At 37.2% G+C, this 14,798-nt stretch overlaps 1 protein-coding gene across 4 annotated transcripts in view; it reads left to right on the top strand.

Moving 5' to 3' along the window:
• The window catches only part of CTDP1 (CTD phosphatase subunit 1), an 80,734-nt gene that overhangs the window by 22,582 nt on the left and 43,354 nt on the right, over positions 1-14,798 (top strand). For 2 of the 4 annotated variants that reach the window (XM_041427505.1, XM_041427504.1), the window contains exons 9-11: positions 2,224-2,454; positions 8,243-8,408; positions 14,396-14,471. In XM_041427505.1, coding sequence (XP_041283439.1) covers positions 2,224-2,454; positions 8,243-8,408; positions 14,396-14,458 — 460 coding nt within the window. In that variant the 3' untranslated portion in view covers positions 14,459-14,471. The remainder of the gene's footprint in view (positions 1-2,223; positions 2,455-8,242; positions 8,409-14,395; positions 14,472-14,798) is intronic. The other 2 variants (XM_041427503.1, XM_041427506.1) reach the window with 1 other exon arrangement.

Below are 14,798 nucleotides of genomic sequence, written 5' to 3'. Positions count from 1 at the left end.
GTTCAGATGCTTATAGTTTCTATGGAAGAACTCCTTGTTTTTTTCCATTTCTCTTTTGCTTAAACTGAAGACTATCAAGGGGTCAGGAGGCAGTTCAGTAACTAGCACAGTCAGGAGAAAACTTGTGGTAACATTACTTTTTTTAGCAGTTACTGTTTCTTTAGCAGTTACTCTTTTACTTTGGAGAAGTTGCCCTTTTCGGTTCATCCATAAGCCTCCAAATGGAGGGAATGCCACCAAAGCACAGGATCAATCATGCTGCCAAAAAAATTACATACTTTGACTGCATGAAGAACTAGTAAAGTAGGGCGTTTTTGGTAAAATTTGGTAGTGATGGGAAAGAGAGAAACAGAAAAATACCATAGAAAATTCCAAGAAGAATTGGAAGGCATGGAGACAGGAGCAAAAACTGGAAGAAAGGAACTAGTGAGAGGTGGTTTTGGGATGATAAGAAAGTGCTGAAAGAGAAAAGGTAAAAAATAAGTGCACTATATGGTGACAGTAAATAGAAGAGGCAGCCAAAAACATTATCAGTAAAGAGGAAGTTGGACTGTTGGACAACAGTCCCCTGCAGGATAGTGGGCTGGCTAAAGTGACTCATGACAAGCTACTCTCAACCCAGCTTCTGCTTCTTGACTTATCTGTTTGGATACACCCACATCTTGCAAGCCTAACAGAGGATCTTCCCTTCCATGATTAGACAGGAAGCAGCATAGCATAATGGGATTTCTGTATTAAAGTGATACTGGTATGACTGACTATTTAGAGATTTACTTTCTACTTACAAGATGCCCTTTGAGAGCAGAACATGGGTGTGTTAGGCTTTGAAGATACCAGAAGGAAGAAACATGTGGAAGTGAGGTCATTTATCAAATCTGACATTAGGTTGAGACACAGGATCCTGTAAGTTGAGAAATGACATGTAGCCTGCTTATGGCTTGACTAGGATACTTAGTATTTAAAAAGTACTGTCAAATGGTTTTAAATCAAACTTAGGAATATTTGCGTTTTAAATCAAACTTTGGAATATTTGTGTGGGATGATTAAATTGACACTGCTAAGTTTGCAGTAGAAAGCTGGGCAGTAGCTTGTGAATGATTTTTTTTTTGAGGTCTGCATGAGTGTTAGTCTTCCTCCCTCTCTTAATTTACTGTTCCATTTTACTGAAACATGATGATAATTTTTCCTTCTTCTGTGTTTCAAATACAATACCTCTTAATTTCATACTTCCCCCCCTCACAAGCTTCAGTCAGTAAGATCTCTATCTTGATGCAAGTACCTTTACTTTTACCCAATATGTATAGCTACTTTGGAAGAGATTTTCTCTTTAATGAAGCCGCTTGAAATAGTGATTACAGGTCCAAAGCACATACAAACTAGGGGAGGGGAGAAACCTGAGAAAGCATTTGCATGTAAAATGAACTTAAGATACCAAGAAGAGAATAGGTAAACTTGGAATTGGTTTACCATGTTATTGCTACAGGACTACTTCAGAAACGTCCTTAAAAACATCTGGTAAAAACTCCAGTTTTGTGTCACTTCTAGTATTTGTTAAAAATTAGTTGAATTTTTTTTAACATAGCATTGCTTTCATGGGGCATAACATGCTGGTTTAGTTGACAATTTTTTTTAATTATTCAATTTGGTTGTCTTTTTTTTTTGTGGAACTTCATCACAATTATATAGTATGCTATAATGGTGATTCCTGCAGACTGATTTTTGAATGTTTCTGCTGGCACTTCTAAAGTTATGTTTTTAAAATGCAGCAGGGTGATCATAGGCAGTTTAGTATTTTAAAAAATTAGTTAGGATGGCTTGCAAGTTAATACTACGTGTTTATCTTCTCTCAGAGCAAATAGAAAGATTGGTACAATAGGCTGCTTTTCTCTTTGTTGCATATATGCAGATTATCATGCTTTGCTAATTGTGCTGTTGTTACTACCTGGAAATAATTTCAGTAACTTTGTGTTTAGACAGATTCTAAGGCACGCTTATTAATATTTTAGTAATTTAAACATGACATGATCTTGTATTTGCAGTTTTCTGTTTTAAATTCAGTGGACTTTAATGAGGTGGAGGAGAAGAAATGTTTCTTTCAAGAATTTCCAAACCATTTCCCTCTTCTGCTTTAGAAGAAAAGGGAATGTTGTTCTGGTTAGATAGTTCATTTAAATTTCTAATGCAGTTTTTTTTTTTTTTTTTTTTCTGAACTCCATCTAATAGAGAAAATAGCCCTGCCACGTTTCCTGATACACCCAGCACATTTCAAACTGCTCTGTTTCACCCAACACCCATCCATCCGAAGTCTCAACCTGGTCCTGAAGTTCGAATTTATGATCCTAACACTGGAAAACTGATCAGGAAAGGCACGCAAACATCTGGGCAGTCAATGTACATCCAGTCTCCAGCTCCTCCCATCACTTTGCCAGTCCACGGTGAACACTCATCCTTCAGGTACCTAAAGCATAGCCAAGAGTCACATGGTCTACATTTTTAAATTCTGTAGTAAACTTACTGTTATTACCTTTCATTTTATTAAATTGGTATTTTTGCTTTACTTTGCTTGCTTTATAAAAAGTCAAGAAAATAAGCAAAAGTGAATAATCAGCTGAAGTGAAGTCAGGATGCTACAACTTCAGTTGCTTTGTGCCTCACTGAAGTGGAACTGGAAACCTCAGACCAAATAAATTCAGTGTGTAGTTTGTGTAGTCTAAAGAATGTTACAGTAACTGATTGGTTAAGTGAGGCAGCTTGATGTTTCTTAATGAGTCTTAGAATACTGGATCTTTTTTGTTAATAAAATATACCTGATAGCATTTAGTTCTTGTTTATAAAATTTTCCTTTTCACCTAATTCCTTCAAATGGGTCATTGAGTTTGTTTTTGAGGAATATCAGAAGTGATGGAAGAGGTGTGTAGCTAACTGAGCATTGTGAAATAAAGCCATATGGCTGAGTGCTCATTACTGATCCTTAGACCACTAAGGCAAGACACTAATTGTGGAGGAGAAAGAGGCAGTCTGCTTTTTGAAGTACAAAGGCTAGTATCTATCTGAATTTTGTCAGAATTTGTGTTAAGCTGCAGAAACACCCCTTGTCTCTTAAGGATGTTTGAAATATCTAGAATTAATCCCCAGTTATCTAAATAAAAGATCTGACTTTCTGGAATTCTAACAAGCTCAGCAAGGCTTGTTCATTCCACTGGTAAAGAAGCATCCAGTTAAAGGCAAAGCTTTTCTTTGTGAAGTGCTGTCTGTTTGTAGCCTTTTTCTTACTTCAGCTTTCCTCTTGTTCTCAACACAGGTTTTTTGAGTCTCTCTTGTTTGTGAAGATGGTCTGTTTTCAGTTCCTTTTTAACTGTGTCTTTCAAAGTCTGTTTTAGTTTACTGTGACATGGTAAATGAGCATTAGAATCTTTAAATAATCAACACAGCATGTATCCAGAAAGGAGCTGGAAAAAGTTTTTGGTTTTTTGGTCAGTTATTGTGGAAAGGAATTTTTCTAGAAATAAAGCTGGGAAGGCTTTACCTGTATGTAATTGTTGTGACACTTGTAAGGTGCTTCAGTGTGATGGGTTATGTTGATATTAAGACATTATTGAATGCTTTCAAAAGAAGAGGTTTGAAGGGTTCCCCTACCTTTGTCAACAACTTGATTAAGAGTTTGTTCACGCCTAAGCCTATTTTTCCATAATACTGAGCTGCTTCTTCACTTGAGTATCTTATTGAAAAGGAAAAATTATACTTTAGGTGTCCCCTTAGTTGAGTTTCATAGAGCTTCTGACAGGTTTTGAGGGTGGAGTGAGGCTGTGTGTCCTTTCTACTCCTATCTTTTATTTCAATTCAGTGGGGTTTTTTTCTGACTCAGTGCTCAGAATTGAGATGTTTTAATCTGACTGTGAATCCAATTACTCCATGCTGCAACTTTACCCCACAACTAAGCAGCTGTAAGAAAAGAGATGAGCATAAGGTCTATGCTGAGAAAAATTATTTTCATTCATGTTTCCTGTTGATTTTATTCTAGTGGTGAAGTTGGTGACCTGTAAATGCTAATCTCTTAATTGGGACACATCTCTATTCCTCAGGGCAGTTCCAGCTTAAGATCCTGAGGAGCGTTTTGGCAAAATGTAGGAGAAAAGCAAGGCTGTTTAAATACCACAGTGCAGACAGAGCAGGAAGGCTGTGAAGAAGTAACAAAAAGCTGAATAGAAGCAGCTCTGCTATGTCTTCACTGAGGAAGAGCTGAGACAATACTGTGAGCTTTATCTTAATGCATACGTCAATGAGAGCTTTGTAGAAAAGCTTCACATCTGCTTTAAAATTTGATTTAATACCTGTCTTAAGAAAAAAATGCATTAGTGCAGCAATATATTGGTGGAGGACTATAGTTTTTTTTGTCCTGACAGACTTAATGTGCTGCCTTGTTCACATTCTACAGAAGGAGGGGAATATTTGTAACTAAACCACTGATTTTTAAAAGAGTTAAAGTTGTTGACACTCACAACTGCTCCTCTTGTGGGTGGGTGTAGTCAAAGCCTCCAATAATTTTCTTTGATAGTTTCTCAAATCTTCATCTGATTCTGAATTTCAGATAGTGGGAAACAGAATTGCACTGCTGTGAGTGAAAGCCCTTGGGGATGTGGTAGCTGCACATGGCATAGCAATGGTTGTTGGTGTCTTAGTCTAAGAGGAGACCTCCTTGTGCTTAGGAGAGAACCTCTTCCTTGCAGGACTGGTTATTGCAAAGGGCTTCAAGTTATCTGTGTCTTGGGTTTCAACATTTTTTGTTTCTTTCTGGGATTTAGCTTGAAACATGATTTAAAATTGGATACAATTAGTTTAAATTTTTACATGCAATTTGCAGTGAAACTGTCACCAGTGAGTTACAGATGGTTCAGTTAATGTAGTTAACATTTCAAGTAACGGGTCTTGCCATTGTGCGCAGCTCTGAGACTTGAGTACCCGCTTTTTATCATGGCTGTTGCAGAAGAGTGCAAAAAGTTGGCAGCTGTAGTAGAAGGAAAGGGAATGCAACTCTGCTCAGGGGCTGCTGGTGGCCAGCAGCTCTTCTTTGTCTGAGAACAGGAAGGATTCCTCTCTAAAAATAACCTACGTGTCAGAACTTTGACATGCCTTATGTATCTCAAGGATTTGCATTTTCATACAGAAACAGTATTCTACAAACACTGCAGTAAACACTAAAGTTGTAATGGATCATGCGGCACGTAGTGTTGTTCAAAGTAATGTAAAAGCTAATGGCAGCTTGGACTAGAATAAAGAAAAATTACATTTTAGTGTACACTAGTAATGTGCTAACAGATGAGGCAAGGCTTAAAATATGGGTGTCATTTACATGTGAGAAGATAAAAGTGGCACCCTGGTTTAAAATAATGCTAAGATGCACCAAATGCTCAGTTCGAAGAGGTGTGTCAAGCAGACGTTGTTGGCTTAAGCCATACTTGAAGATCTGTATAAATTAATTTCACTTACAACATTTTTGTCCCAATTTATGTGCTCATAATTACTATTTTTCCTACTTAGTGTTATCAATGTTATTATGACAGCAAAAATATGAAGTGCCAAATTGAACATGTGACTGGTATTTAAATATTTTTAACGCTTCCATGATGATAATGTTATTTTAGCTTTTACCCTGATGTATCAAGGAAGGTGCATGTTGCTTCTAGAAGTGTTGGACCTACCCTGCGTATACATCCTTGGGCATCTAAGACTGGCAAGCACCAACAAACCTCTGCAAGGTTGAAGATGGTGTTATTTTTTTAAAAGTATTTATGAATCACATTTAATTAGAAATAAATGTAAATTCCAGCATTTTCATGTCTTTAATTTTTATTCAACTTAGACAGCTGAAAATGTAAAAGCCTAAAAAATGTTTTTGACAAAATAAGAATGGCTTACAAACCTTTAAGAAGAATTTATTTCACACTGCTTTTGGAATGCTTTCATGAGAAGGCCCAGTGTTTCTTATCTAGTAGCAGTGGGAAAATACTGGAAAAAACATCTGACAGAAACCTTTAAAAGTTATTTATACAATTATTTTCCAGCTAATACTTGTGTGTAATGTAGTCAAGTATGATCTCACACTCTATTCTACAAAAGGAGATGTTCTCATCAACCATGTGACAATGTGTTCTTAAAAAATATGCTGGATTTATTTCTAGTCTAAGAAAATCTGCTTGGCTGTCATGCTACATATAACTTCTCGGCAATTCTTGGACTGGTCAAGCTTGTCATGTTTTTATTAAAGTTGTGTAAGATGTCTATAGCTTTTGTTTTACCAATCTCTGTTTTGCTAAGACTGTGAATGGCATCGCCACCTTTCCTGCCTAGGTTATATATTAACCTTTAAAAAAAAAAAAATATATATATATATATATAGTTATATATATTTTATATATATATACAATATATATATATTTATATAACTTTAAAATAACCTTTTGGAAAATATAGTGCAATGCCATATTATTTTTGTCATTTACCTATGAAAATTACTGTCTGAGAGCAATTAATTAGCAAAAGAAAATAGAGTGATCTTTAAAATAGAAAACATAGTAGAGGGGAGAAAAAACCCAACCCAAAAGCTGTTAGCAGTGGTGAGAAAACAGCAAAAAGCCACTTTGCTTAGTTCATTTTCACAGCATCCAAATTGTTTAAGCTTCACAAGAAATTCTTCTGTACAAGAATAAAAGACTACAAAGGGGCACATGTCAACTGTACTGCTAAGTTGTGCTGTGCTGCTGGGGGTCTTCTGCAGCAGATAGTGCAGGTCTGGGTATCGTAGCAGTGGCTCGGCTCTTTTCCCTCGCAACCTCCCATTCAAAACAAGATTTCAAATTTCCTGCACCTGTCCTTTGGATCTGAGAAGAGAGATGTGTATTTCCTAAATACAAGCTGTCAAAATGAGGAAAATTGACAGCTTTGTAGGGCTTTCAGATTTCATGCATTCTGGAATTTAAGTACTGAGATAAAAAAAAACACTTGATATTTAGATAACCTTCTTATGAAGTTGTCAAGTTCACCAAAGGAGAAACAATTTTGTAGGACATTACCTATGGCTGACTGGATTTGCATAAGTTAGTAGTTGCTTTTTTAATGGGGACTGTTGGTATAAAGCTGATTCTTGTAAATCCTGGCTTGATGAAAATTAGCCATTCTGCATAAAAACTCTTGTCTGCAGAGACTACACTGTACCTTTTTTCAGTCACAGTCATTCTCAAAAACACATTGATGGTCTCTTACCTGATAGTTGCATCTTGAAACTGTGATTTCAAATACAGTTGCTTTTATACCTGCTTTTCGTAGTCATTCTCCAAATACACAGTCTTATGGCTAACATAAATATTTTGTGGCCCATGAGCTTTATGACCTTTGAATTGGATGCTGGGTGGTACTGAGCTGCTGTAATTTGTTCCAGGAGGCTAATACAACAGACCGGTACTGTAGTTAATCTTTATTGTATAGTAATTTTAGCTTCTAGAAGTCTTTAGTACTTAAAATAATAGTCACAGAAAAATTTACCCAAGGAGGGTAGAAGTCTCCTGCTGTTGTTGTACATGTAGTCTCTCTTTTTATTACTATCATAAAGCAATTTCCATGAAGCTATGATTATTTTATCCATTTAATGAAGATTTTGATATTCCTTTTTGTTTTAATTAAGTACAGTAATTAACAATGTAACAGAATACAGACTAAAAGAAAAAGCTACCATATTTCAATACACTAGCCAAAAAGAAATATTGGTTGTTTGCATCTTATCCAGGCTTAGCATGTGGGAAATGTCTGAAGACTGGCACTGCAGAAGTGCTTTCTACATGCAGAACTCTTGTCTGTCGGGTTGAGAAATAGAATGTCAGCATTGCTTTGTAATAATAAATTTGTCAAGTGGTGCAAAAACTCCACTTGTGCAGAAATATTAATGTATTTTAAGGACAACGCATCTGCAACTACTGGAGCTCTTGGCAACAAGAAAGGTTCGGTGGTTATGTAAAAGAACAATGCGAAGGCAAAAGAGTGAGTGCCTTGTCAAAGGTAAAATGAAATCTTTAGCTGTCAGACTGGAAATAAAAGCATTAATCAGGAGACTTGACTGACCTGTTGATGAATGCAGAGCTTTATTAAGGGAAGTTGTAGATACATGGCAGTCATAAATTGTTTATAGGATTTTATTTGTAGCTGTGAACCAAGTAAATCTATCTGATGTGAGACCCCTAAATTTTTTCAGAGTTGTTCAGCCACATCAACAGCAGATGTTTGAAGAAGATGACCTACCAGCAGGTGAAAATGAAGAGCAGCCTGGTCCATCTAAGAGGAAACGCCAGCCAAGTATGTCTGAAACAATGCCCCTGTACACTCTGTGTAAAGAGGATTTAGAGAGTATGGATAAAGAGGTAAGCTTAACTAATTCTGACAAATTTTTAACATGACATAAGTTCTGACTTTCATTAAATTATGCATGTATGTGAACTGACCTTGTATGCCACTACAGTAAATTTAAATAAAAGCCACAGCAGACAGAAGTGCAGCTCAGGCTAAAATGCAGTTATGTTCTACAAAGCAAATCAGAATACTGTGGTGTGTAAGTACACCTTTACAGTAGAACTTCATTTAAGAATGGCTTTTTCATGTTAAACATGTTATTGAATTTGCTCTGTGAGTAGCTTTGCCATGTGTCACTTTAGAGTTGTTTTGCTTTGCTTTGTTTTTACAATAAATCTCAAAAAACAATGTGGACAAAAATCAGTGGTGGGATGGGAGAGAAGGGGTCTGCAGATGGAAAATGCACAAACTGTATGGAAGATTGGGGAGACAAATGAGAGCATGGGGCCTCATTATCTACAGACATGTAATTGCAGTGTTGTTAAGTCAGAGCTATAATTGTTTTGCAGGTGAAGGGAGCTTTCTGTTACAGAGTGAGCTGCATGTCTTTCATACAAAAGCACATTATTTGAAATTCATTGTGAATCTCCTTTTCACTTAACATTCTATGTACTTTTTTCAAATGAGCCACCATCGTACATAATATTAAATGATACATAGAAGAAAAATTACCTATCACTGTGCACCATATTTTCATGAATTTATCCTTTATGTGACTTTAGTATAAAATCTAGTGAGCCTGGAGCTTGAATTCGTCTTCAGGCTTAGATAGTTCACTGGGGTGGGGATAGGAGCATATAACTTGCCATGTTCTTGGCAGTAAGTTCATTCCAAGGTTCTAGCTGTAAAAGGCTTTGAGCTATCTTCAGAAAATTTAATAAAAGTATGAGAAGGGAACTGCATATTTCACCAACAAAAGAGAGAGACTTTATATATACAGTACAGGGTAAATTTGAGATGGACTTTGGAAAGAACTTTAAGCTGGTATTCTGGGGAAATGTCCCATAACTTTCAACTGCGGGGATGATCTCCTTTGAATTTCAGATGACTTCAGGCTTTTAACTTTACCTGGGAAACTTACCTTGGAGTTGACAACTTTTGATTTCTGTTGCTTTTTGTTCTGAAGTATTTTGCCCAGTTTATCTCAGACTTTCACAGAAACAGTATTTCTCCTTGTCATGATACCCAGTCTCTGAATCCATCTGTGCCTTCCATCTCTATTGTCAATAATACTTAAAGACAATTGATATTATGGGTCACCTTTATGATTTTATGTACTAACATTTTTTACTAATCATGTGGCTTTTGAAAAATATTAATGAAGTACTGATGCAGTGTGTGCACTGAGTCAAAAGGAAGTGTGCATGTTTTTCAGATCAATGCATAAAGTATTTATTTTTCTGCTTTTAAAGATACTATTTAGGAACCTTCTAAAAAGTCTGAATCTTTTGGCACCATTGGTTTTTTGGTTGATTGTTCTCTGCTGCTACGTTTATGACTAAAGAAATCAAAGTTTTTCTGCTTCTCCTACAAATATAAACATCTTAAATTACAATGATTTGTTCTTAAATTATGCTTTTGCTTAAGCAACATATTGTGCTTGGAAACTAGACTACATGAACTTCAGGAAAAATAAAGCCCAAATTCCAGTGACTCTTTTTTTCATTGTTGGATTAGCTTTGGTTCCAGGAGTACAATTTGAGGTAAAAGTTGCTGCCAAAAGCTTTCCCTTGTGCCAAGTCTCTGTTCCTTGGGCTGCTGAACCAGTAGGGGGGTACGTTTGGGATTTGTTTGTTGCAGAAGCAGGATGGGATTTTTCTGGTATTTTAGCTTCCCAGTATGATTTTTATCAGGGAATAAATATTAGCACTGAGACATGGAGGAAGGGTGCACATAGAGCATATATCAGGCAAGTTGAACTGTACATGGTAGTGCCAGCAGATCATTGTCTCCTGGAAGCTGACTATAAAAGGCAAGGAAAACTTGGGACTGCTAGCATCACCTTAGCAAAGGTGTTGTGTTCACATAGAAGAAATGTAACACAAGTAATTAAGCAGGATTTTATGGCGTTGTGTGGGAGTACACTTAGGAAACAGATGAAGTGTGGTAATGTAGTCTATAGAATATAAAAGTTTAGTGGAGTGTACACAGTAGAGTCTGCTGTCAGGAACATTATCGAATAAAGTGAAAATAAACTTAATAAGCCTTGCTAATGGGGACCCAGTTCACTTTGGTCACACTGTGACTGCTTTAACTTCCAGAGAAAGGTGTTTGCCCCCACCTCATTCTTTATCAAAACATGTTAAAAGGTAAGAACCTTTCTGGAATCAGATTGTCACTAGGAGATGTGAAATTTCTGCTTTTGCCACAGAAATGCTTTTGCTTCGTTTGTATGTATTCAAGTGGCTATGGCAGCCACAAGAGCTGCAGCTGACTGCAGACTACCTGGACAGAGCAAGGGAGTCTGTTCCTGTCACAGCAGTAATTTCTTGCTCCACTTCTCGGGTGCTCATGCTGAGGCTGTTTGGGTCAGGAGTATGTGGTCCAAGGAGAGGGAAAGCAAGTTGCAGTGGGACTTTGTTGCAGTGTAAGCCACTCCAGGCTCAGCTGTCTCTGCCCTTAGCCACTGTTGGTAATCATGGGACTGTTGATGATTCCTCTCCATGTGTGGAGACACGAGGCTTGACTCCATTTCAGAAGGCTGATTTATTATGTTAGATATTATATTAAAATGCTACATTAAGACTATACTAAAAGAACAGAGAGATCAGAAGGCTCAACAAGAACAGAATAGACTAGAATAACAAAAATCCTGTGACTGCTCACAGCCTTGGCACAGGTGGCTGTGATTGGTCATCAATGGAAAACAATCCACATGCACCAATCACAGATGCACCTGTTGCATTCCACAGCAGCAGATAGTAATTGTTTACATTTCTCTCCTGAGGCTCCTCAGCTTCTCAGGAGAGGAAAAATCCCAGCAAAGGATTTTCCATAATATTATGGCTACATGGGACCCTATGGCAAGCCAGCTCAGGGAGCTGGTTGGGACAAGAAAGACCATTTCCAGCTTCCAGAAATAACCCGCTATTGCTGCTGCATGAATGCTAGTGCCAGGAGCAGGCAGATGATGGGAAGAGCTGGGAATAAGAGGGAAGGCTGATGCTTTAAAACTGCATCCTCAGTATTTTTACTGAATTTTCTGACAAATTCAGATAAGATCAAAAGCAGTCTTTTAGCTTTAGGGACTGGGATTTTTTTTTTTATTAAATAGGAAATGCAGGCATTCATATGTACTGTTTCTATGGGTATAACTAGCAATAAATAACTCCTTTGCAGTTAACATCTGAAGAAAATCTTGCTTTTTCTCTGCAAAAATCTGTGAAAGGCCATACAACCCCAGGTAGTTTATATGTGGGAGAGTTTTGTTGAAAGTATCAAAATGGAAGCTGATAAAGAGAATTTAATTATTATATATTCCCAAATTAAATCCCTCTCTTTCCTTAACCATTTGAAAGTGTGTTTGTCACTTTTCCTAGTAAAAAAGCTGTAGCTCTTCTACTGTTCCATTGGGAAGAACCACTGTGGATAAGCATCTCTTAAAATTTGGTCTTACATAAATTTTTTTTATCTTCTCCTATTTTTTCAGTTGCAGTTGTGCTGTGCATACCAAGTAAATCAAAGGAAATTAATAGCATTTCAGCTGTTGGGTTGCAGTTGAAGGTCACTTAGCCTTTTGTATCTTTTTCAGTGCCAAAGATCTGGGAGCTCAGGTCCAATGGTAGCTTCCTTTCCCTCTGACATGAAGGACTGTTAGAATTTTAGAAAAATGGAAGCACAAAAGTGTTCAGTGTAATAGAATTGCCATTCAAAGGTCAATTGCCAAATCAGAGTACATGCATAATGAATGTATCCCTACTTGGGAAATGTGCAGCCTCCTGGTGCTGCTGCCTCACAGTCGAGAGAATGTTTTCCCCTTTTTCTGTACTAGCCTGACAAAGGTGCTTTCCAACTGAATGCTGCTGTTTGTCTCCATTATGGGATGGTAAAGGCAGCAAAATTAAAAGCTGCCAGTCAGATTAGCTTGTTTATAGTCACTTATACAGGACTGGATAATTTTTTACTTCTAAATAACTGGCTATCTTCTATATAACCTGCAAAAGATCATTCCATAAAAATGCTATTTATATAGAATTGTATCTAGTATGCTGTAATCTTCACCAAAGAAAAATCTTTAAAGAAATGGTTTCCATTCAATTAAATGCAGTCAGTAACTAACTAGAAGCCTCTTGTCCCTAATAGTTGTTCCAGGATGATTTTTGTTTTCTCAGGATCAATTCTATCACTTTCCTGTAAAGTTGTCTACCTTTGCTTTCAGTAGCAAAGGTAGATAGCTAAGGTGCTTTCAGTTCTGTAGCAGAAGCCTGTCCTGTAGGGAGAAGAAACTGGGTTGTCTGCAGGTCTTCTTTTTCCCCATTTCAGCAGGAATGGATTCACTCACCTGCAGGAGCCTTTGTGACTTGCTTGGGGTGGGGAGACTGTGTGTCATTGTCATCCTTGGCCAGGGATAGTTGGAAGCTCCTGACCTACCAGTCACTACAATGTTGTGTGGATCTGCTGTAGTTTACTAAGAAAAAAAAAAAAAAAAAGAAAGTGGAATCCAGGCTTCAAATGACTCTTATTTGTTTCCAGAAATAAGATGTATTAGCTAAACCAAGTTGCGCAAAGGAAGGGAATGACATGCAAACCACATGAAGGCGTACACGTGTCTTTCCATTCATAACAGGATGCCATGCAGCTCTCATTCCCAGAGCTTACTCATGGATCATCTTGTGAGCTTATTTCTTCAGAGCTGATTGCTAGTTCCTTTTCATTAGGGATCATTTTCTTTGAAATTTGTATAACTAAATTATATTTGGAGAGAACATTACGACTGGGATAGCATTATGTACAGTTACTTAGTGAAGTTGATCTAATCCAAACAGTGTTGTGTCCTATGTGTTATAAATAAGCTGTTTGTTTTTACATACCCTTGCTTCCTGATGGACGTTGACTTTGCTTTTTTGGAAAATGCATTCTTTCTTCATGAGTATTTGTTGCAGACTCAAAAGGTGATTTTTAGCCTCATGCATCATGCTAGCTTCTTTTAAAAATGGAGTCAGCTTTATATAGTCTTAAAGATTTCCCCTTTTTTAATAAATGTCCCTTTCATAGTTACATTGACGTTCTTGTGTATGATAAATGACTTGACCATGAAATAAGTAAACAAGGTCAAGAATTTTCATTCCTCTCTTCCTTTTGGCTACAAATTATTTTCATCTGTTCCTTCTAGAGCAATGGCTGTCAGTACAGTTCCCTTCTGTTATTTTTCAGGTCCTTTCTAATTCACCAGTCCATGTAAATAGTAGAAATGCATAGCAAGAATCTAAGATGCTCCATTAGTAAAATGTCAGTGTTGAAGAAAAAAGAAATTACCCTGAGCTGAGCTCAAGATCCTGCTCTCAATTGCTCTTATCTCAGCTGCTGCTACAACCATGGTAACAGTAGAAGGCAGATAGCCATAAGTCTTCGTATGTGTCAGTGCTTTCAGGACCAGTCCTCGACAGATGACAGTAGGGGTTTCACCAGTGGGAAGAAAGTTGAAAAGGAATTTCCAGTAGGCAGTAAAATGAAACAAGTTCTGTAAGGCAGAAAGATTTCTGTCTGTTTTGCAGTACCTTCCCATCCAGGATGGCCCAGGATTACTAACGTCCTGGAACAGCTGTGCACGCATAGTTTACTAGCTGTACGATGCTTAAGCTTTTGTGTTTGTTGCTGTGGTTTGGTCGTGGTGTTTGAGAATAGCATCTGTGTCTTGTCAAGTGTCATCGTCTCTGCCATCTAAGGTAAAATATTTTGCTGGTTTAAATTCCTCTCAGTTTGGGACTTGGGACAGGGGAAAGAGAGGGAGTGAATCTGATACCAGTCCGACCTCTAGTTTTCCCATCTCTCACTTCAGTTAGTGGAGCTGCAGAGATTTCTACCATCTGATTGGGACATGTGGTCAGCAGCTGCAAAGTGACCACATTGCAAAGGTATGTTCTGTGCACAAGTGCATTTAAGTATAAAGATTTTTCTTGAGTGGGAATTGCCTAATGAGCTACTTTCTCATTAACATGGTTCTGTTGATTCGGGACGTATTCTGCGCATTCTTTTCCTTTAACTGAATTGTAATTTATATGTCATATACAAAGACTGAAATTGCAACATTCTGCTCTTACATAAGGCCACTTATGCTCTTACATTTTGTCACTTTGCATTTTGCTTTTATCTAAGCAAATTTATCCCTTAATTTCTGGTTTTTATTTCAAATTAGTAACTGTACCATGCAGTAAATTAGGAAGGAGTGTTTTTCTTCTTCA

The sequence above is a fragment of the Onychostruthus taczanowskii genome, unplaced genomic scaffold, assembly GCF_017590055.1.
Source record: "Onychostruthus taczanowskii isolate IOZ18803 unplaced genomic scaffold, ASM1759005v1 scaffold115, whole genome shotgun sequence".
In the NCBI taxonomy this organism is placed as follows: domain Eukaryota; kingdom Metazoa; phylum Chordata; class Aves; order Passeriformes; family Passeridae; genus Onychostruthus; species Onychostruthus taczanowskii.
Note: the sequence above shows the minus strand (reverse complement) of the source record. Positions and strands in the feature narration are given on the sequence as shown.